General features: G+C 43.6%; 1 protein-coding gene across 4 annotated transcripts in view; it reads right to left on the bottom strand.

Moving 5' to 3' along the window:
• The window catches only part of TBC1D1 (TBC1 domain family member 1), a 254893-nt gene that overhangs the window by 92801 nt on the left and 138786 nt on the right, over positions 1-23306 (bottom strand). For all 4 annotated transcript variants that reach the window (XM_056556519.1, XM_056556526.1, XM_056556534.1 and 1 more), the window contains 5 exons: positions 22801-22905; positions 17947-18079; positions 15906-15997; positions 3552-3662; positions 1461-1586 (listed from right to left, as the gene is read on the bottom strand). In XM_056556519.1, the coding sequence (XP_056412494.1) occupies positions 1461-1586; positions 3552-3662; positions 15906-15997; positions 17947-18079; positions 22801-22905 (567 nt within the window). The remainder of the gene's footprint in view (positions 1-1460; positions 1587-3551; positions 3663-15905; positions 15998-17946; positions 18080-22800; positions 22906-23306) is intronic.

Below are 23306 nucleotides of genomic sequence, written 5' to 3'. Positions count from 1 at the left end.
TACATAGCTTCCCGCTGTATTTACTGTATGATGCGGGGCACTGAAAAGCGGATTGGTGGGGGTGCCAGGTGTCAGCCTGCCACCAATCAGAGATTGATGGTCTATCCTGAGGATTGGCCAACAATCATTTCACCCTAGAAAAACCCTTTAATCACCACAAGACACAGTGGGAAATTAAAGATCTACTCCAGTTTAGGAAAATGGTCTGATCTATCCAAAGGGTCTGATCGTGGAGGGGTCCGATGGCTAGAACCCCCATGATCCCTTGCATGATGCTCCAGCTCTTGGGGGGTCAACACGCACCCTCCAGCTCTATGGGAGAGTCGAATCATTGTACTCGGGTATCTCCAGCTCTCCCATAGAGAAGCATGGAGGGGTGTGTCAACCACCACTTAATGCGGTGGTTGACACAGCTCCATGCATTGGGAGAACTAGGGTGCCAGGCAGGAGATTGAGGGGGCTCCCAGCAGTCAGACCACCCTCAATCAGACACTTGTCCCATTAAAACTAATTAAAACTAATTTTTTTGCTATAGAACTTCTAATGGCAAGTAAAACATCTTTCTAGTGTACTTTGTTTAAAAAAATGAAGTTCTCCATGTTTTATTTCTGTTTTAAAAAGCTGCCACTAGGTGTCTCCCTACTTGTCCAGAGCCCATTTTCCCCTGTCTTTTGCACAGGCTTTGGACTCCTGCTGGCCTAACAGAAGTCCAAAAACAGGAAATGCTGAGGGGGGGGGGGGTGTACAGCCTTATCCAATCATAGCTTATCTCACACTGAACTGCTCTGGGCTGTGTGTAGCAGAGTGAGGGAGGAAGTTCTCCCCTGTATGGCTTCAGATGATGTCACAGCCTGCTGGGTAATGCCCCTTCCCAGTCTGTGAGACTGAGCAGAAAATACAGAGCAATATCAAGGTAGAGAACTAACAAATAATAAAAATAAAGGCAAGGGGTGGTTTATCATGATGGGGGCAGTGAACTGGGAGGATTATAAAAATCTAAAAAGAGCATGAGAGGTACTGATTCCAACTCAAATAAAACATCTAAAGAGTAATGCAAAGAGGATAGCCCTGTTAAGTTATCATCTGGTTTGGTTAGTTACTTGGCTTTTCATGTAAAATTCCCTGCTGAACTTTCCAGCTGACATCCTATGATATTCCACCGTTGTGTTTTTGCTGGCTCCTTACTTTTCCAGGCCAGTGGCTTCCTTTCGTGTACTCTTTGCAATTCCTCTGTAGAAAAAAGGTCACCTCTGTTTTCCTTAGAAGAAATCTCCTCCAAACATTCTAAAGTTCTGTATAAACACTTATGGCAGAAAAGGCGGCAGAAATAAACAGACTACTTTCCCTGCGTAATTCCTGCACAGTTTATTTTTCCTCACCGTTTCCAAGACACCTACAGAATCCCTGGCATTTGTATATTCCCTATATATTGTTACTATGTAATGGACTAGAGAGTTTACCCTTGATAAAATACTTTCTAGAGATTCCGTTAAAGATCTTTTTGCTTTGCTCTTGAACAAGTCCAATCTGAAGCGGGCGGCACTGCTCTGTAGATCATTCAGGGGGTTGCTTGAAATCTGGGAGACCTGTAAATGGAATACATAAGTAGTTCCTGATAAAGTACATGGGAAACATCCTACAGAAAAAAAAGACAACTTTTTGCATTGATAAATTCAGAATGGTTATTAGTGGTAAAACAAAAAGATCAAAAAACACTAGTCCTCACACATCAACCGATGGTGCCAGTGTATTAAAGGGGTTCTCCAGGAACAGATTTCATTTCTTTAAAAAATAGCACTGCACCTGTCCTCAGGTTGAATGTAGTATTGTGGCTCGGTTTTATTGAAGTGATTGTAGCCAAATTCTAATACCACAGACAACCTGAGGACAGGTGTGGTGCTGTTTTTAGAAGAAAGTAACTCTTTTTCCTCTCCTGAATAACCCCATTAAAGGAGTACTGTGGTGCTTAACAATTTACCTCCTATACATAGGAAAGGGGATAAAGTGTCTGATCCGCTGGGACCCCCACAATCTCCTGCCCAACACCTCACTCTCCAATCCCTACAAGGGGACTGTTGACCCCCACATGAAGTGGTGGTCAACATGCCTCCCCCATGTAGCTCTATGGGAGAGCTGGAGATACACGAACGCTGTATCTCTGGCAATCCTATAGAGATCCATGGTGGAGGCATGTCAGCTACTCCTTCATGCGGGGGTAGACACCCCTTCATTCTTGGGGAGAGCCAGGGTGCCAGGCAGCTGATCGCAGGGGGTCCCAGCATTCAGAGCTGGTCATAAAATGTGCTAAAATGTGGAACATTTCTGGGGCAAAATGTTTCTTATTGCTATGATGCACATGCACCAGAAATCATCATCGATTGTGTCTAGCTTCCCCGTTTTAGTTTCTCAATTTGAGATAGGGAAGGGGCAAGGCTTGAAATGCGATAATGTGCACCACAATTTTAGTCTAAAGTAAGCCAACCACTAGGTTGTGTAAAGTTACACAACAGTGGCTAACATTTCTATCATGATAATTAGAGATGAGCGAACTTACAGTAAATGCAATTCATCACGAACTTCTCGGCTCGGCAGTTGATGACTTTTCCTGCATAAATTAGTTCAGCTTTCCGGTGCTCTGGTGGGCTGGAAAAGGTGGATACAGTCCTAGGAAAGAGTCTCCTAGGACTGTATCCACCTTTTCCAGCCCACGGGAGCACCTGAAAGCTGAACTCATTTATGCAGGAAAAGTAATGAACTGCTGAGCCGAGAAGTTCGTGACGAATCGAATTTACTGTAAATTCGCTCATCTATAATGATAATCTAAATCTATGCTAAGCCATTGTGGTCAATTTTGGTCATCTTCAGACTGTATGGTCCAAGTATTTACAGATAAAAAGGTACACCAGTTCATTTATTCTATGCTTTATACGCAGCCATTTTAACCTGGAGAGGCTGATTGTAATGTTTGTCGATAATCTCTAATATCTCTAAATACAAATTTGTGTTTTTATACTTTCTTAGCTTCATACTCAAATCAACTGGTGGCAGAAAGTTAAACAGATCTGTAAATTACAAGTTGATGAAATTGAGTTCTTTTCAGTCTGACCACAGTGCTCTCTGCTGACACCTCTGTCCATGACAGGAACTGTCCAAAGTAGAAGCAAATCATCATAGCAAACCTCTCCTGCTCCAGACACATTTCCTGACATGGACAGAGTTGACAACTTCTGAAGTATACAAAAAATACTGGAAGGATTAAGATTTTTAAATTAAAGTAATTTACAAATCTGTATAATTTTGTGGCACCAGTTGATTTAAAAACATTATTTTCCACCGGAGTACCCCTTTAACACTTCGGTATCCACTGCTACCACTTTGCAATGCTCTCAATAGTGAATGCTACATAGCTCAGTAATATAAAGCTTCTTAGACAAGGACTACACAGTAGGCACAAGCATTTATAAACACCATGACAAGTTTTTTACGCAGCTTCACTCCTTGACTAAATTAAAGACAGACAATAATTCTAGATCCTGATGCAAACAGATTACCTGCTTTGGATCCACACAGTGGACATGATCTCGCTGCTTCTCTTCATAGAGACACCTCAGACGGCAAATTATGAGTTCATTTTCTCTCTGTTCGGTCCGAGGACGGATTTTCTGAGAAAAAACGAATTGTAAAATATTCCAATTGCAAGAAATACAATAAACTATTAACCATTTTATATGGAAGGACATACATTGCCATGAGTAATACATTTTGTGATTCCAACAGTAAAGCTAATTATAAGCCAAATATACAAGCAAAACATGAATACACATATCCGGAACAGGGGTATATTAATTAAGGTAAGTCAAATAACAGGTTAAAGAACAAGAAAATGAACAGCAATCACAATAAGACACAATCACAAGGCCCCGCCCCCAAGACATTCAGTAGAGAGAGTGCCGAACATTTGGACAGTATGAAGAAGACCTCCAAGGATTCTATACCGTGGTTTTAGGTTCGGTCAGAAAACCGGATACGGGGCAAAATTGAGCCGACTGGAGTCACTATCTGATTCGGGTTCATTCAAATGAACGAGAACAAGGCCGGGCTGGAATACGGGAGCGCCTGGTTGTCACTTAAAGCCTAGAGCCAGCAGAGAGGCGCATACTTAAAGGGTTATTCCCATCTAGGCACTTCTAACCATCTACAGGATGTGTCATAAATGTCTTATAGAAGCAGGTCTCACCTGGGATACATGGCTATCTCATGAAGAATCAAGATAGAGAGCCCCCCTAGTTGCTAGCTGTGCTAAGTTGTTATGTTACGCCTATGAAGGGAGGTCTCAAAGGGGCATAGGAAATCGGTGAATTGAACTGGAACAAGCCAGAAGAATATCCAATGAGATCTAAAAATGCAATGTCTCCGTATCTAACTTTTTGACAAACAATATGAGCAGTGGACACCACGGTGATGCTATTGGTTAATGACTAGTTTATTTAAAGGGGAACTCTGGTGGGAAACCATTTTATTTTAATTCAACTGGTGCCAAAAAGTTAAACACATTTGTAAATGACTTCTATATAAAAATCTTAATCCTTCCAGTATTTATCAGATGTTGTATGCTACAGAGGAAGTTCTTTTATTTTTGAATTTTTTTTCTGTCTGTTCACAGCGCTCTCTGCTGACCCCTCTGTCCATGTCAGGAACTGTCCAAAGGAGGAACAAATCCCTATAGCAAACCTATCCTGCTCTGGACAGTTCCCGACATGGACAGAGGTGTCAGCAGGAAGCAGTGTGGTCAGACAAAAAATAACTATACAACCTCCTCTGTAGTATACAGCAGCTGATAAGTACTGGAAGGATAAAGGTTTTTATATAGAAGTAATTTACAAATCTGTTTAACTTTCTGGCACCAGTTGAAAAAAAAAAAATGTTTTCCACCCTAGGTCAGATTTAACCTCTAGGTTGGGGACCTTTTAGATTTATACAATACTTACAGTTCTGTCCTTTTGAGTCACACACCCTACACTAGAGGGATTAGCATGTACCAGAGGACTGTTGAGACCCAATTAGCTCCTAGCAGGCTATAACTCCCCCTCCCCCTTACTACAATAATTAATTAAATAATAACTGACACAACAACCATTCAACTTTTCCGTGGGTGGGGATCGGCCACAGCTTTATTTATAAAATTACTTATATAAATAACAATTTAACTGTAACAAAGACACCGATTGGCTTCTTGCCAACCCGAGAGGTGCTGCCACACCGTCCTGTGTGGAGGTCTACCCCGGGTTGACCCCGCTTTCACCGTCTTCTTACCGCCAAGCTGTGACTTACAATAAACAGAGATACAAAAAGGGAGGAAGGGCAAAACTCCGGGTCCTGGGCAGATTGAGGGGGGGGGGGGGGGGGAAGGGAGGCACCACAGCTATAAATACCCAGGGGAGGGCCCCTGAAAGCCCGGGAAACTATTAAACCCCTGATTGGTGCACTCCTTCCCCCCCACCCATTGGACATACCACTATAGTTACCAACAAGTTTTTACAGGCGGGGGAGGGGGCTAAAAAACCTTGCCTGTATATTTCTTAACCCCTTAACTGCTCACCAGTCAGGGGGCAAGCTAGTTGTGCACAGCTTGCCCCTCCACTTTTTAAACCCTTTATAAAAGACAATTATTCTGCAGTTGTGTCTTTTCTAAACTATAGATCCTGGATATGTGGTGTCCCAGTACAGGATAGGTGTGACCAAGTGGTTTTACCCGTCAAACGGCACCGTTGCTGTATGAGCTCTGAGTAGCTCAGCTTTTATCTCTGCTTCCAAGATTTCAATGTATTGATGTAATTCTACAATAAAGATCAACACATTTGTGCTCTTGCCACAGTTTCTTTCTTCAATATTGCCAGTACAGATATGGCCCTGTCAGGTAAATGCTGCCTCAGGTGCTTCACTAAATGCCTGTTCTGGGTCCCACTGCTCCAAGTGCTGTATTGTTTGCATTCTGTTTTACTGTGTAATGATTCCTAATGTATGATTTATGTTGCCCTTATTAAATGTTAATATGCCTTTAAGGTGGTGCAATGCAGGGCAGGCCATGTGATCCTAATGCCTATGCCTTACGTAGCATAGTGTCCCAGTACCGGATTATGTGGCCCCGTACTGTCCTCCTGCCCTGTCAGGCAGAGTCCCTGCATGTCCCCAGGGCTCCCCTGCAGCATACCCCATTATGTATATAGGTTTGCCTCATGTAATGTACTGTTGCTTTAATGTTTGTACCACATCATTGTTACCCAGAGGGCTCCAGTGACCAGGTGACCCCCCAATTGACCTATGGGCTCCTTGCACAGCCCCCCTATATAACCAGGGGAGGGGCTGCGATCGCTCTCTTCTGCTGTATGCTGAGGTCCAGTGCAGTCGTCTCAGTGTCTGTGTCCAGAGCATTGGAGGCCTCAAGCCTATAGTCCTGCAGCTACAAGTCGGTCATCAGTAAGTCAAGTCATCTTATTGTCAGTCACCATCTCTGTCAAGTCAAGTCCATCTGTAGTCACCGAGGCCTGCACTAAAGTCAGTCTAACTACTGCAAGTCCCAGCAAGCCTGTGAGGTCCCTCTGTGTCACTGGTCACCTCCCTGGGATATTTGGCTGTACTACAAAGACTATATCACCTGTCTTGCCTCAGTAAAGCTGCCGTTATCCTTAATTTGGCATTGGTGGCTTCATTGCCCCTGCCTAACCCAAGATCAGCGGTGTTACCTTCAGGTGGTTAAGGCTAAACCATGCCCTGGCGTCACCACAAGAAGGGGTTAATACTATCTGCCCCTTGGGCCATAACATCTGCCCTGCATCTACCTTGCACCTCACACCCCGACACCACAATAGGGAGAAGGAGTTAGTTAGAAATAAGTTAGTGTGGAGTAGTAGTGAGAGGAGTGCTGCAGGGATACAAGGGAGGCCTAAATATCTTAAAGTGAGCAGAGCAACCCCATTCTGTGAGTGTCCCCTGCATAGGAGGAGACAGTAATTCCCGGCTGTGGGCAATAGAAGCCGGTGATATGACTGGCCATACAGTGCTAGTCCAGGATAACGTCAGTAGAAAGCCTCCAGCAGCAAAGGTCCAAAGGTCTAGTTTAAAACCCTGGCGATGAAAGCCTGCGTTCACATCACGATTTCTCCATCCGACTTGAGTACACGATTTTTATAGCTTAAAATCGTATATAAAGTCGGATCCATTAACCTTCATAAAAAAATCGGATCCATTACACACATCCGATTTGATCCGCATCCGATTTCACACGATTTTTGTTCAGGTCTGAAATCGTGGTCAACCCCAAAATCATGTTAAATCGGATGCAGATAAAATCGGATGTGTGTAATGGATCCGATTTTTTTATGGAGGTGAATGGATCCGACTTTATATACGATTTCATATGATTTTAAGCTATAGAAATCGTGTACTCAAGTCGGATGGAGAAATCGTGATGTGAACGCAGCCTTAAATGGATATTCTGCAGAAGCAGAATCAGTGTTAATTGTCTCCAGTAACAGTCAAGTCAGCAGCAAAGTTCAGTCAAGTCAAGAGTAAGAAAGAAGTCTACTACAATTCCCAGCAAGGCTTAATGATTCCTTGGGTTCCTCTACATTCCCCCTGCTCTGCATAAGTATTATACCATCTATCCGTGATCCTCAGTGAAGGCAGTTTTCTGTAAACCTGCATCTGAAGTATTCTTTGCACCAATGCTTGGCCCAGGAGGACAGAATCACCTTGGAGTGTGGCGAGTTACACTACCCTGGCGTCACAAAATTTGTCTACCGTATATACTCGAGTATAAGCCAACCCGAATATAAGCCGAGGCCCCTAATTTCACCCCAAAAACCCAGGAAAAGTTATTGACTCGACTATAAGCCTAGGGTGGGAAATACATCATCCAGACCCCGGTCATTATCACCCCCGTCATCGTCACCCTGTCATTTTCACCCCTGTCATCATTACCATGTCATTTTCACTCCCGTCATCGCCCCCCCCCTTCCTCATCACCCCGTCATCATCACCCCTTCATCATCCCCCCCCCCCTTCATCATCACCGCCTGTCAATTCCCTCAGTGGTCTTCAACCTGCGGACCTCCAGATGTTGCAAAACCAACTCCCAGCATGCCCGGACAGCCATCACTGTCCGGGCATGCTAAGAGTTGTAGTTTTGAAACCTCTGGAGGTCCACAGGTTGAAGACCACTGCGCGGGCCTTAGTCATCATCCAGACCCCCCCTTTAGTTTTCTACTCACCTCCCCTCGGTGGGAAGGAAGGGTGAGCTGGTCCGGGCCATCTATGCTGCAGGGACCGTCTGGTGGGGAGGGTTAGTCGTTTAGGGCTGTACATTTTCACCGGGAGGCCCTCTTCTCCGCTCGATCCGGGCCGGTGCCGGACTAGTGACGTTGCCTTGACGACAATGCACAGGGACATTCATGCGCATGTAAGTCCCTGTGCGTCATCGTCAAGGCAACGTCACTAGTCCGGGGCCGGCCCGGAGCGAGCGGAGAAGAGGGCCTCCCGGTGAAAATGTACAGCCCTAAACGACTAACCCTCCCCATCAGACGGTCCTTGCAGCATAGATGGCTCGGACCAGCTCACCCTTCCTTCCCACCGAGGGGAGGCGAGTAGAAAACTAAAGGGGGGGTCTGGATGATGACGAAGGCCCGCGCAGTGGTCTTCAGCCTGCGGACCTCCAGATGTTTCAAAACTACAACTCCCAGCATGCCCGGACAGCCGATGGCTGTCCGGGCATGCTGGGAGTTGGTTTTGCAACATCTGGAGGTCCGCAGGTTGAAGACCACTTATGAAGGGATTGACAGGCGGCGAGTTCACTCGAGAATAAGCCGAGGGGGGAGTTTTCAGCACGAGTATATACGGTATTTGTTGCTCACAACCACAGCCAGCACATTTCACACCAGTGGTCACCACATATATATTCTAGGGATCGACCGATATTGATTTTTTAGAGCCGATACTGATAACCTGTGAACTTTCAGGCCAATAGCGGATAACTTATACCGATATTCCGTGCATTTTAATTCCACCCCCCACCTCTCCCGGGCACTTTAAATCAATGAACTGCAGCGGCTTTTGCAGGGCCAGAGACCGCCGCCGGTTCTGGGGTCCTGAGTCCAACCACCGCCGCTGCCTGCCATGTGTGTGTCCAACCACCACTGCCACTGTCCTGAGTCCAACCCCGCCACTTTGCACAATGGAGATGGAGAAGCGAGTTCAGCCTCAGCCGCCCCTCCGCAGCCCTGCCCCGGCCCTGCACTCTGCTGCCCTGCGGCCGGAGCATGCTATACCCGGACACCGGAGGAGTACTGTCCCCGGTCACTAGCCTGGCCTTCACCACGAACAGACTCACCAGCCTGGGGATATAATTATAATGACCTGTTCCCGGAGTCTGCGCTACTTCTGGTTCCTGCGGCATTTTGCACTGTTTCTGTGCACTGGATAGGGCATGAGTGCTACCTACAGTGGTAGGAAGCCACACTGCTGGCTACTGGCGCTCAGAGCGCCAGTAGCCAGCAGCGTGGCTTCCTACCACTGTAGGTAACGCTCATGCCCTAATCGTACACCCGGACATCTAAATGATTCCTAGGTGGCTGAAGGTCATCCTGGGAACTCGCCCAGTCCGGTATATGTTTATTTCTACATCATTTGTCATTGTAAACTGCAGGTCTGTGTAATGTGTGAGACCCATATTTAAGCAAATGTTATGTACTAGCGAGACAGTACGATTGGACTTTATTAGTGGATCTTATTAATGATATATTTAGCCTAACTATTAGTCGTGAATTATTGTACCAAGGCTATTCCCCTGAGGAAACTGTCACATACACAATGGAAACGCGTTGGGCCACAATTCATGGTACAAACAATATTTAATCTCATTTTAATGGGTCACAATTGATTTGGTGAAACCTTTTATTTTGGGACCAATAAAAGCTGTTTTAGAGCACTTCATGTGGGCGTTATAATGCCCCTTATTATTTGTTGATTCTATTGCTGGGAAGAGGATTACTGAGACTGCACCTACTGTGGGGTGGAAACGATACCACAGACCTCATAATCGTGTGCTTAAGGAATAAGACTTCCTGCAGCCAGTTGCCGTTGTAGGAAATGTGTGTATAGAACCTTCCTACTCGGCGCAGCAGTCTATGTGAGAGTTCTAGAGCGTTGGCCTAACCAAAACATTGTGGAATAGAGAGCTCTGGCCTAACAGAGAGACTGAGTAAAAGGGATAGACACTGCAATTGTATGTCCTTCCAAGCTGGGAAAACACTCAAGTCAAGAAAACTGCAAAAACAAGGATTAGTGATTACTTCTCCAACATAGTGTAAACATCGTAGATAAAGTCTGTAGTAAGTTTTAATATTCACTTTATTTTTCATTCAATCATTGGGCACAACAAAAAATCTGCGGCATCCAACACAGCATTGTGTGCAGATTTTATGCAGCGAAACTTGCCAACATGGAGATTATGTGCAGATTTTTTTTGCATGAAATCATTGAATTGCATGAATTGCATGGCTCCTATAGAAACACGAGCCCCAACATCAGTTTGAGTACATAACAAATCATTTTTTAGGAACAAGTTAGACCACTCCAGGAGCCGTTCTGATATACACGTAACAGGGGATTGTGTCTCAGTACATAACTTAACAGGAAGAATTACAGTATAGAAGTAACATATCTTTAGACAAGCAAAAAAGCAACACTTAAGTACAATACTGTTCAAGCACAAGAGTCTGATATAATGGGCAAAATAATTCATTTCTGACCATATTGTCCACCAGATGGCACCACACCAGTGAGCAACAAGACTAGCAATGAGGGTATTCCACATAGAGAAGAAGGTTCCTAAACACAGAAAATCCTTTTATATATACACACACACACATATTATATATATATATATATATACACACACACACACACACACACACACACATATTATATATATATATATATATATATATATATATACATACACACACACACACACACACACAATATATAACTATGGAAGAAAAAACAGATATGGTACTACATTCACTTAGTCTACATGTAAAGTCACCAATTAATCCTTTATACAAGGTTAAGATGTCTTTAGTATCCAGTAGGAAGTATTATTTTTGTATACTAAGCGAGTAGTCTCCAAACTGTGGCCCTCAAGCTGTTGCAAAACTACAACTCCCAGCATGCCCAGACATGTCTGGGCATGCTGGGAGTTGTAGTTTTGCAACAGCTGGAGGGCCGCAGTTTGGAGTCCACTGTCCTAAGCAAACCCCAGTGCCGATCCTACACATTAGCCGAGGTCAGAACAAGGCCAACGACTCTTATACTTGAGAAATAACTTCACGCTACCGCAGAAATCATGGTCTCACCAAGGTTTTGGGTTTGGTTAGTCATCGGGGTCAGTCAGCTGCACATGCCAAGGCTTCCACTCATGAAGACCTGAAAGCATTAGATCATGTGTACAAAGTCCATCAACATTACCGATAAGAGCAGCAGATGTAGAACTTCCTGAAGGACCTCTGTACTGATGCAGAACAGTCATAGCCTGCATCATATTAGACAGGAAGAATACCCAGCACCCTTTCATTACTCCCTATTCACTTCATTTGCTCAGGCTTGAAAGGGGTACTCCACTGGAAAAAAAAATTCTAAACCAACTGGTGCCAAAAAGTTGTAATATAAAAATCTGAATCCTTACAGTACTTATCAGCTGCTGTATTTTCCACAGGAAGTTCTTTTCTTTTTTCATTCCCTTTCTGTCTGACCACAGTACTCTCTGCTGACACCTCTGTCCATGTCAGGATGTGGATTCAGATCACTTTCTACATGAATGTCCATGTAGGCACACATAACCAGGCAGGATAGAAACATGTGGTAGCCCTTGGGGGGTGTATGGTAGTGGTGGTATGGTACCGGTATATGAGGGGTTAATGTTAACCCTATAGTTCGTGACGCCAGGCTGAGGGCTGGTATGCTGAGGTAATGCTCCGGCCTATCGCCGCCCTTCCCAGTAACGATAGGTGCATGAAATGACTGAAGGTCCACAAGTAGATTGAACTTGAACAACTTTACTTAAGTGCTTGTGATACATCAAAGGCACAGTAACAGTCTCATGCAAACAGTCCTTATATCGTTCAGTGACTGACAGTTGTTGCGGACCTTGAGCTATTTAGAAAGTCTCTGAATTTAGGGTAGATATTTTCAGATCCGTCCGGATTTAGGGGTTATATTGGGTCCGGTGATGCTGCAGAGTGTCTGGGGATTGATGCACTATTCTGAACTACTCAGCCGTTGCCGCAAGGCTCGGGCCTAACTCAGATCCTTCTCGTTTGACAGCCCAGGAACAAGAGAGATGCTTACTGCTTGGTTGCGCAGGAACAAGAGAGAGCAAACATGGCCGCCACTCCCTTATATGGGCAGGGGGCGGGGTGAATCTGATTGGTCCGAACATCTGTCATTCACCATTACACAGAGTAATGGGATTGCAAACGTCACAGGGCCTCCAAAGGTCCTTAAGCAGAATACCATAGAGTTTACCTAGTCACGTGACCCGCAGGTCCTGCAACACTATGGAACAGGTAATTAACTATTTATTTACAGTTATATTACTATATTTACATCAACCTTACATAAATGACTGAACTATTAGTTGGAATAGAGGCGACAAGGAGTAGGCTACACAACAGGGATCCCTACATCCTAGGGACTCTGGCTATGGGGACCCACACATACATAGGTACCGTATAAGATGCGGTACCGGGACACCACAAACATTTATGTAATAATTATTTATAATGCCTTGCATTGACCACCTTGGACCACACAGTATATTACAATTGTACACTAGTTATTTATGTGGTATCCCGGTACTGTATTTCATACTGTACCTTGTGTGCTGGGTCCCCAAAGTCAGAGTTCCTTGGTACCATTGGGGTCCGCTTGCTGAGATAACCCCTAGTCACCTCTTCGTTCTTTAATTTTATGTGTTATATGTATATAATTAGTGTAATGTATTGATTTATATAGTGTCTGCGGGACTTTAGGTCACATGACTAATGTTTCTACTGTGATGGTATGCTAAAGGACCTTCCAAGTCACGTGAGTAGTCACATGTTCTATCATAATCCTTTGTGTAAAGGACTGACAGTTGGGATGAACCAATCAGCTCAAGGCCAGCCCCTGCCCATATAAGGGAGCTGCCAGCCAATCCTCGTTCTCTTGCTCCTGAGCTGCAAAGCAAGCAGCATCTCTTGGGTTCCGGACTAGCAAAGAGAGGAGATCCGTGCGACTTACAAGACAAAACCAGGCTTGAAGGCTAATAATCTCGCAACTCACTAACCGTGAGTTACTAAATCAAATCCCCGCTAAAGCTAGCGTGACTGCTGTTTCCTACAGTTTTTTGAATCTCCGGTTGTGGACAATCATTTATTCCTCCCTATCGTTCTTAGGACGGGTGGTGATAGGACAAGTATATATTGAGGAGCCCGCACCCTGGCATCACGACAGTTAAGGGTTAAACCAGCACCCTTTCATCACTGCACAGCTACACCCCATATACCGCCTTTTTCGTTGGAGTATCTAAGAGTTTGTGTTATACAGACATACAGCCCCCTTCAGTACTTTTTTTTACGAGCATCTGTGGCTCTGGCCGCTCTGTCAATCTGTACAGCTCTTTAATTATGGCACTGGAGGTGGCCCCATTCTGGGCTGGTCCCAAGTCCAATCAGCAGAGGGTGGGACAGTGTCACATGTATGCTATCACTCCTGATGTGTCCCTGCCCCGGCGGCTGAGCTCCAAGAATAAGGAGAACACAATCCAAATCCTGACTCGTCGCCTGTCCTTCAGGAAACTCTACACCTGCTGCTCTTTTCAGTATTGTTGATGGACAACGTTTATGAGTGGGAACCTTATCATGTGCAGCTGACTGACCCCAATGACTAACCAAACCTAAATTCTGTGGTTACACTATGAGCAAATGCAGAAATGTGCATTTGCCTGAAGGGCAAGGCCATCCACCTGCCCCCGACGACAGACTGTATATTTATTTATTCAGCCGCTCCAACAGCCTGTGCGGCTCTTCAATTGTGGTGCTGGAAGTGGCCCCACTCTGGGCTGGTCTCAAGTCCAACCAAGGCAGGGACACTGTTGAGAATAGACATGACACACGCACATCTGCTACCAGTCCTGAGGTGTCCCTGCCCCAGCGGCTGCACTCTGAGGAGAACCCAATCCAAATCCAGACTTGTTACTTCTCTCAAGACCTCCATGCCCACGGTGCACTGTGCCTGATCTACAAAGGTGCCAATGTGCCTGAGATAGAGGAGCCCATGGGCAGAGGAGGAGTTTGGGGGGAGAACTTAGGGGTTTGGGGGGCAGAGGCGCCTGGAGCAAGAGGGGTCCGTGGGGGTCAGAGGGGTCTGGCAGAGGACTTAGTGGTCAGGAGGAGGACTTATTGGTCTCGTGGGGGGCTCAAAGAGTCTGGAGAAGGGGACAGATGGGTTTGGCGAAGAATTCGGCATCTAGAGGAGAATAGTACAGAGGTGGGATTCAGCCAAACTGAGAAGTAAAACAATCAAGTGAACACACACCTGCGTTAGACCACGAGAAAACTCTCCTAATCCTGATACATAAGGTGCAAGTGCAAATCCAAGCAATGGAAATAAATGCAATAGAAATAAAGGCAACTGCACTCACCAATCAGTGAAAAGGATTTCTTTACTGTAGTCCGTTAGGCATTAACAGCAGTGTGACAGGTATATTAAAGAGCGGAGGCAGAGGTGGTTACGGGACAGAACTGTTTCGCACAGTGATTGTGCTTCCACAAGCCGACACCTGGCGTCTCTCTATGCACAAGCGCATTATATATGAGAGACACCGGAACCAAAGAAAATGGGTAAGTCATGTGATCACATTAGAGTACATCGAACAAAGTGAATATAACAATAGATAAACAGATTAAAATCATTCATGGGAAATATGTCAGAGAACATATTCACAGAACCGTATGGTGATAGACATGCAGTCTTGCTTCAAAAGGAAGCACGCTGGATTATAAAGTTAGACGCAACAGGAGCCTTGGGCTTCAACTATTGCAATGAATTCAGCGCTTTTCTATAACACCTACTGGACTGGATCATACGGTACTGTGAATGTTCTCTGACATATTTCCCATGAATGATTTTAATATTCTATTTATCTATTGTTATATTCACTTTGTTCGATGTACTCTAATGTGATCACATGACTTACCTGTTTTCTTTGGTTCTGGTGTCTCTCATATATAATGCGCTTGCGCATAGAGACACGCCAGGTGTCGGCTTGTGGAAGCACAATCACTGTGCAAAACAGTGCTGTCCCGTAACCACCTCTGCCTCCGCTCTTTAATATACCTGCCTCATTGCTGTTAATGCCTAACGGACTACAGTAAAGAAATCCTTTTCACTGCTTGGTGAGTGTAGTTGCCTTTATTTCTATTGCAAGTATTATTTTCTGGTTCACCGTGTCTGTCAAGGTTCTGAATTTAGTCCTTATATAGAGTATGAGGATCAGCTTAATGTCTGGCCCTCAGACTTGATAGAGGAAAGACCTAGCTGGAAAAAGTCCTGACGTCAGAACCAGATGCAGAAAAAAGAAAGACGTCACTATATCATTGTGTATTCATTCTCCTGACTGTCCCATCAGTGCTAGAGTGACTTTTAAGTTCTGCAGTTATGATGGTTAAAACTGTACCCCAATCTGTGGCTCTCCAGCTGTTACATAACTACAACTCCCATCATGTTATAGGCTCTCCATTTACATGTAAAGAACATAAAATACTGTAAGTACAAGAGGGAAGTTGTATGGCAATGACTTACAGGCTTACCTGTACTTCCTCAAACACAGAGGCCTGCTCTTCATTGTTTAATGTGGTCATGTGTCTTTGTAACTCAAGTTTGGTTTTTGATGGGGGAAGACCTGCGGAGAAAAATTAGACTTTATGCCCATATGGTTATATATGCAGGTTTCATCCTCCAGATACACATTATATGGTCCTTGTTCAGTTATTAATTTATTTTTTAGTCCAACTACATTCCATACATAGTACAAGTGATCAATTAAATAATATAAAGTATTTCCACCAGGAACTGACATGTGCAGGAAAACAAGACAAACCAAGTCTGAACAGATCTAGAACAGAACTGATGCATGGAAAGAAAAATCATCATGTGATAGGACTCCATGGAAACATACTCAACATGCTTTCTGCAAGAACTGACAGAATTATATATGGTGAAAATACAAAAAAATATAGTAAGATGAGTAGAAAAACAGTGAGGGGTATACATTTTGGAACCACTTACATTAGGGAAATGCAAAAATACCAACTCTTCACTGGTGCCAGATGTCGGGGGGGGGGGGGGGGGGGGGGAGAGAATAGTTAGACATGTTGAATTTCAACATATGGGATCCTCTTGTTCTCAGGGAGATAAACTGCTGCCAGAGGTGCCTGTCAGCGGCCTTCTCCCCTCTCCCTGTTCAGAGTACATGCCGAGCCAAGCAAGCATGCGTGCAGGGTGGAGTGGGATAGGGTGAGATTGATGTTGGACGAACAATGAACACCTTAAAGGGCCACTTGAGCAAAAAGTTAAATTTACACTAAGTATTAGACAGTTTTAGTAAATACTAGCTGAGTACCCAGCGTTACCCGGTTTTTCCTTCCTAATCCTTGTTGGGGAGGAAAATAAACAAAATGAGAAAGCTTTTGACTTCATATCCCGTCCTCATATATTGTTGTCATATCCCGACCCCCTATCTCGACCTCCTATCCCGACCCGTAATATGTGTACCAGGTATTGAAATAGCTCCAGCCGTACGGTAGTTATGTGGGAACATATATTTCCCATGGATTTGCATGGGACTATAAACAAAAACCCTGACCCTCACAAATGGGGGTAGTTAAGGGTTAAATTAACTAACCTATATTTTAAGTGGACATATAAGTAACATGTGACCAAGTATTATCAAAATATCTCCAGCCTTTTGGAAGTTATGCAGTAACATATTTCCCATAGACTTGTATGGGACTTTGAACAAAAACCCTGCCCCTGACAAATGGGGGCGAGTAAGGGTTAAATCACCTATCCTATGTTTGTTGTTGACATATAAGTAACATGTGTGCCAAGTTTCATGTTAATATCTTTAGCCGTTTGGACGTTATGCTGGAACATACAATGGCCCTTATTTACTAAGAGTGTTGTGTAGGTTTCTTTGTGGGTTTTAATTCCCTACAATTTATTCCCCACGGTATTTACTAAGGTTTCCCTACATTTTCCACTTTCCCTACATTTTGCACTTTCCCTACAGTTTGCCTTTTTACACATGGTCTGATCTGTCGGATTTTCCTCAGCATAAAATCCACCACATTTTATGTGGAAACCTTAGTAACTATGTTGGGTTTTCGTGAAAATGTCGGGAACACGCCCCTTTCTGAGACCACGCCCCCTTTCCCGGTGGCCACGCCTCCTTTTGCAGGTTTTCTTAGCAAAATGGAGAGTTAGTTGGGTTTTTTCAATTCTGGCGCAGACAGAATTTCTGGCGCAATGTGACAGAGTCTGGCGCACAACCCGACAAAACATGTCAGGTTTGCAATAGTAAATGAGGGCCATTAGGTTTTATTTATAAATATTGCTATATGCAAGGTATTTGGAGCGCTATATGAGAAAATAAAGATTATAGAGCCACCAAGATACCCAAAATAGATCTGAATGTGTTCTAAGCGGCTGTGAATGGGATGGAAAAGACTGTGCAGTCAAGAACTGATACCTGACTGTCGCGTCAACCCTGTTACTTGTGAAAAAGAAATCATAAGCTAAACATCACTCACCACCAATAACTACTTTTTCACTGATCCTTAACTACCTTACCTTCTATTTTCTCACAGAGTTTGTGCATGCATTGCATGGGGCATCCGTCACACAGAAGCATATGAGTCTTTGTATTCTGCTGCACAGCAGCTACACTAAAAGCCTGCTTCAAGGTCAACATGATCTCGTCCACCTGCAAAAACACAATAGCTTACATCAAAGGAGCAAGAGAACAAAATACATTTTACACATTTGAATTTCATTGGTGGAGATCTGTTTATAATGCATCTAAGGCAAATATGTCAATGATCAATGATGATTATGACCATCTCCCCTTCACAAAAATTTACATACAGTAGGCATAGGTCATATAGCTGGCAAGCCTTATTACCCCTACTGGTTAAAGAAACACACACACAAAATCTAAAACTGTACAACAATACACAGATGTACAACCAAATACGTTAACCAATTGCTGTCACCTTGGCGGATCAGAAACAGATTATGCAAAGGAAAGGTGCCGTAAGACTTCACTTTTAATAAATTACCCAAAATCAAAATAGAAGCAGTGACAAAAAGGGTCAATCACAAAAACAAAAAATATTCTAAAAATATAAACGCATCCCGCCATCTAGATATTTACACAAACACTAGACAGCATGATATTGGCAGCACATATCCAATATCTTGATCAGAAAATACCTTATTCCAGGTAAATTTCAATGAAGAAATGGTAATTAGTAGAACCCCATACATATCTGTGGTGACCCAGTACAGAATCATGTGTTCTTCTGTACTCCTGCCCATCCTGTGCGGCAGATGCTGCTTCAATGTCAGTACTGGGCCCACTCTCCTTAGACCGCTCCATAATGCACAGTATAATGTAATGTTATGCAATGGTTAATGTATTGGTATTTTCTATGCACTTGTTACTATAAGAATCCTGTTGCTATGGACCTTGTTGTATGCAGAGGTGAACCAGGTGACTTGTCTGGCCAATGGAAGCATATCAGTTATCCGTAACCTTGCGTCGGAGTGATTCTTTGCCCCATGCCTGGCACAGGAGAAGCTGATCTACCTCGGGTGGTGTATAGTTCAACTACGTCCTGGCGTCACAAAATGGTTAATTACACATTACCCCGTCCGACACCACATATCACCTCAACGTGTTTCTGTCCGAACTTATTCAGGGGTTAATGAAGTGTAAAGGGTTTAGAACTACGATTCATTTTATTTGATCAAAGACAATAAGCAGCTAGTGGCCAAAATAGGAGGCAAGTAAAAATTTTAGCACACCCAACAGATATGTTAACCTGTACAAGACCAGTGCCAGAAATGTGTAACAGACTTCTGATTCCTTCACATAGTTCCCCACTGGGGGTATCACATGACACAGATTGACAGTAGGGAGAGGGTGGTCTAAAGTATTGCTGCTTGGCTGTAGTATTGTTAAAAAAGAAAATGAAGTCCTGCAGGGCAGGAGACCGTCCAGTTTTTATCACTGCTTCTTTATTATTTTGGGTGGTTTTTACCTTATAATTTATTAAAAGTTAAGCCTTACAGCACCTTTCCTTTGCATAATCAATACACAGATGTAATAAAGGTTGAAGAATTCAAGAGAACCTATCACATCAAAAATGATGTCCAATAAGATAAGCATATTAATGTTTATTTTTGTGAGAAAAGATCAATGTAACTTGCTATTTAATCATTTAAATCTCTGCTAATTCTGACTAAAGAGTCCAGTGGGCGGTCTCATTCAATGATTGGCAGCATTTGTATAAATGTGCATGCAGAGACAGCTGTCAATCAGCAATTTGGACCACCCACTGGACTTCTAAGCCCAGAAAAAGCAGAGTAGTTTCTCTGGCTTTTTAACATGTTGCCAGAGGATTTGACTGGAGTAAAGGGCTTTAAAGGAGGCCTCTTTTCCCCTTGTAAATAAAAGTGTGGAAGAAAACACCTTTATACTCCTTTAAACTGCACTTGCCGCAGAACCGTGGCAATGGTAAGTAAACCATGTGGCACCAACACTCCACAGCCACAGTGTAACAGCCCAGTCTGAGGCCTCCTTTACATAAGTTTATTCTTCACCATTTTAGAGAAGCTGAAAGATTCTGATGTTCTTTCGTTTCTTTCAGGTGGATTGTTGTCATGGAGTTCACATGTCTAGGTCATCAAAATTGTTAGGATATAAATGTAGGATTTAAAGTTAAGCCAGACTTAGTGTCTTGTCAAATATTATGACATCTAATTTAACTTTTCCCCCATAAATCCTTTAGAGCAAGGATGAAAACAGCTTTTAAAGTCTTTGGCATGAGACCTAGAACAGTTTGGGCATATGTTTTATCTTTCCCATCTTTGTATTGGGCAGATTGTATCCAGGACTGGATCTTATATCAGCAATGGCAATCTGGACATTAGGAAACATTTTAATTTGGACAATTATATAACAAAGGTTAATGTGTTTGGTTATAAGATAGGGGAATTACTTTAAACTGGTTGAGGTCATGACTAAATAGCCGAGAACCTACTGTTAAATCCTCTATTTTGATCTTTAGGAGGAAGACAAAGACTGGTGCCGCAAATAGCATCAATGAAAGTCCATGCTTGACCCTTTAAAAGGAGAACTCTAGGGAAGTAAACTTATAAGACACTTATTCCCTATCTAAAGGATCACCTGTACAGAGCCCTGGCTACTTACCAGTCCTCTGCGCAATCCGGCCCCCACTTGGATGAGCATAAGTGATGGACTGCTCAGCCAATCACCAGCTGGGGTAGGACATCGCTGAAATATGCCAGTAATTGGCTGAACGGGCCATCACTTCTGCTCGTCCAAAAAGATGAGGGCCAGAGTTCCAAGGACGGCTAAGTAGCTGGGGCTCCATACACAAGATCGTAACCATATCCGGGTTCAAACTGGACTGAAAACCATGGTCTGCTGAGGTTTTTACTATTGTTCAAAACCACCAATGGTCAGAACATAAGCCGACCAAGGTATCTAACCAGCTCATTGAAATTAATGGGGTACGGCAGCAGGATGGACAAAATGCACTCTTAGATAGGCTAGGATCACACTGCAGATTTTCCAACAGAATCTAACTGCTGTCAATGGGATGCCACTGCACAGTGCACACTATGTCATTTTAGCATTGGATATTCCAGGTTAAAAATTATGAACCTATTCATTTTCATTCAAGGGGATGGCAATGTCTGCTCTCTGAATCTCTGACACGAGATGTGTGATTCTAGTCTTACAAGGAGACGAACAAGTCAATATAGGTAGATATTGCCGTGAGTTCAAGGGTTGTTTCATTTTGCCAGCTTAAAAAAATCTTTGTTCAGAACCCGCACATCTCCCTGAGTAATAGGGGATGGATGGCCAATGAACGAATGAAGCAGAGGGCTCCATAAATGATGCAGCGATTATTTGCATGGCCCCTCCTGCACAATGCTTTGTAACAGGCTCTTTACATGAGTGATGTCCTATAAGATCGGAGCTCATCTACACAGCTCATTGGCCTGGGTTATAGGGCCCTGAGGCTCTATTTTCACAAAGTTTGCATACTCTAAATGTATACCTCTGATGTATGCCTATTCAGGAAGTTAAGATGCCCTTGACTAGTTATCTAGCTTATTTTACCTGTATCTGGATGACTTGTACACTGCTCAAAAAAATACAGGGAACACTCAAACAACACAATGTAACTCCAAGTCAATCCCACTTCTGTGAAATCACACTGTCCACTCAGGAAGCAACACTGATTGACAATCAATTTCACATGCTGTTGTGCCAATGGAACAGACAATAGGTGGAAATTATAGGCAATTAGCAAGACACCCCCAATAAAGGAGTGGTTCGGCAGGCGGTGACCACAGACCACTTCTCAGTTTATACGCTTCCTGGCTGATGTTTTGGTCACTTTTGAATGCTGGCAGTGCTTTCACTCTAGTGGTAGCATGAGATGGAGTCTACAACCCACACAAGTGGCTCAGGTAGTGCAGCTCATCTAGGATAACACATCAATGAGAGCTGTGGCAAGAAGGCTTGTTGTGTCGGTCAGCATAGTGTCCAGAGCATGGAAGCGCTACTAGGAGACAGGCCAGTAAATCAGGAGACGTGGAGGAGGCTGTAGGAGGGCAACAGCCAAGCATCAGGACAGCTTCCTCCGTCTTTGTGTAAGGAGGAGCAGGAGGAGTACTGCCAGAGCCCAGCAAAATGACCTCCAGCTGGCCACAAATGTGCATGTGATAGTAGGAAAAAAGTGACCTTTTACCAGGCGCTCGGGGGTCGAAAGAGATCTCACAACCAAATCACGGTAGTGAATATAAGTTCAAGCTTTATTGGTACACAAAAACTATGCGTTTCGGGGTTAGCATACCCCTTCTTCAGATTGACCGATTTGACAAATCAACGCCACGTAGACAGATTTGACAAACCAACGCCACGTTGCACCACAGACTGTCCAGGAGTTGGCGGAAGCTTTAGTCCAGGTCTGGGAGGTCATCCCTCAGGAGACTATCTGCCACCTCATCAGGATCATGCCCAGGCATTGTAGGGAGGTCATACGGGCACATGGAGGCCACACACACACACACACACTACTGAGCCTCATTTTGACTTGTTTTAAGGACATCACATCAAAGTTGGATCAGCCTGTAGTGGGGTTTTCCACTTTGATTTTGAGTGTGACTCCATATCCAAAACTCCATGGGTTGATAAATTTGATTTCAATTAATAATAATTTTAGTGATTTTGTTGTCAGCACATTCAACTAGGTAAAGACCAAAGTATTTCATACGATTAGTTCATTCATTCAGATCTAGGATGTGTTATCTTAGTATTATTTTTTTGAGCAGGGTATATACCATGGACTCCCAAATAGAGAGTAGCAGGAAGACTTTTGTACTTACCAGTGCTTCATTTGTGCACCGAAAGACGTAGCAGACAAAGTGACAGCCTCCATTGTTTAAAGGCTCTCGGCAGATGAAACCAAAGTGATCGACGTGCTGGATACCCTGAAAACAAATCACACAAATCCAAATAATCTATAAATTGTTCTATATGGTGAAGAAATAAAAAAAAAAAAAGACATCAACATTCAACTATAGGTCAGGTCACAGAGATTGGCCCTAGGGGAACATGGTAAGGAGAAAGAGTGACAGAAAGAAAGAAAAAAAGACCGTATAAACAGCAGTAGTAGTCCATTAAAGGGAGGACAAAGCTTTGTTGTAACTGAGGTGCATTAGAACCAGACTGTTTGAAATTAATTCATAAAGATTTTGGTGTTCATTCAGGTACATCAGTTTATGTGCCTTGAGCTTTCCCAATGCATACATCCCATGGAAATAAAATAAAAAACTTGATGTGATTATAGACAAAAAATACAATTATTGCCCAACTCCTTTAATGGGATTTA

This window comes from Hyla sarda, chromosome 1 (assembly GCF_029499605.1).
Source record: "Hyla sarda isolate aHylSar1 chromosome 1, aHylSar1.hap1, whole genome shotgun sequence".
NCBI classification, from domain to species: domain Eukaryota; kingdom Metazoa; phylum Chordata; class Amphibia; order Anura; family Hylidae; genus Hyla; species Hyla sarda.
The sequence above is the reverse complement of the archived record's forward strand: the minus strand, read 5'-3'. Positions and strand labels throughout refer to the sequence as shown.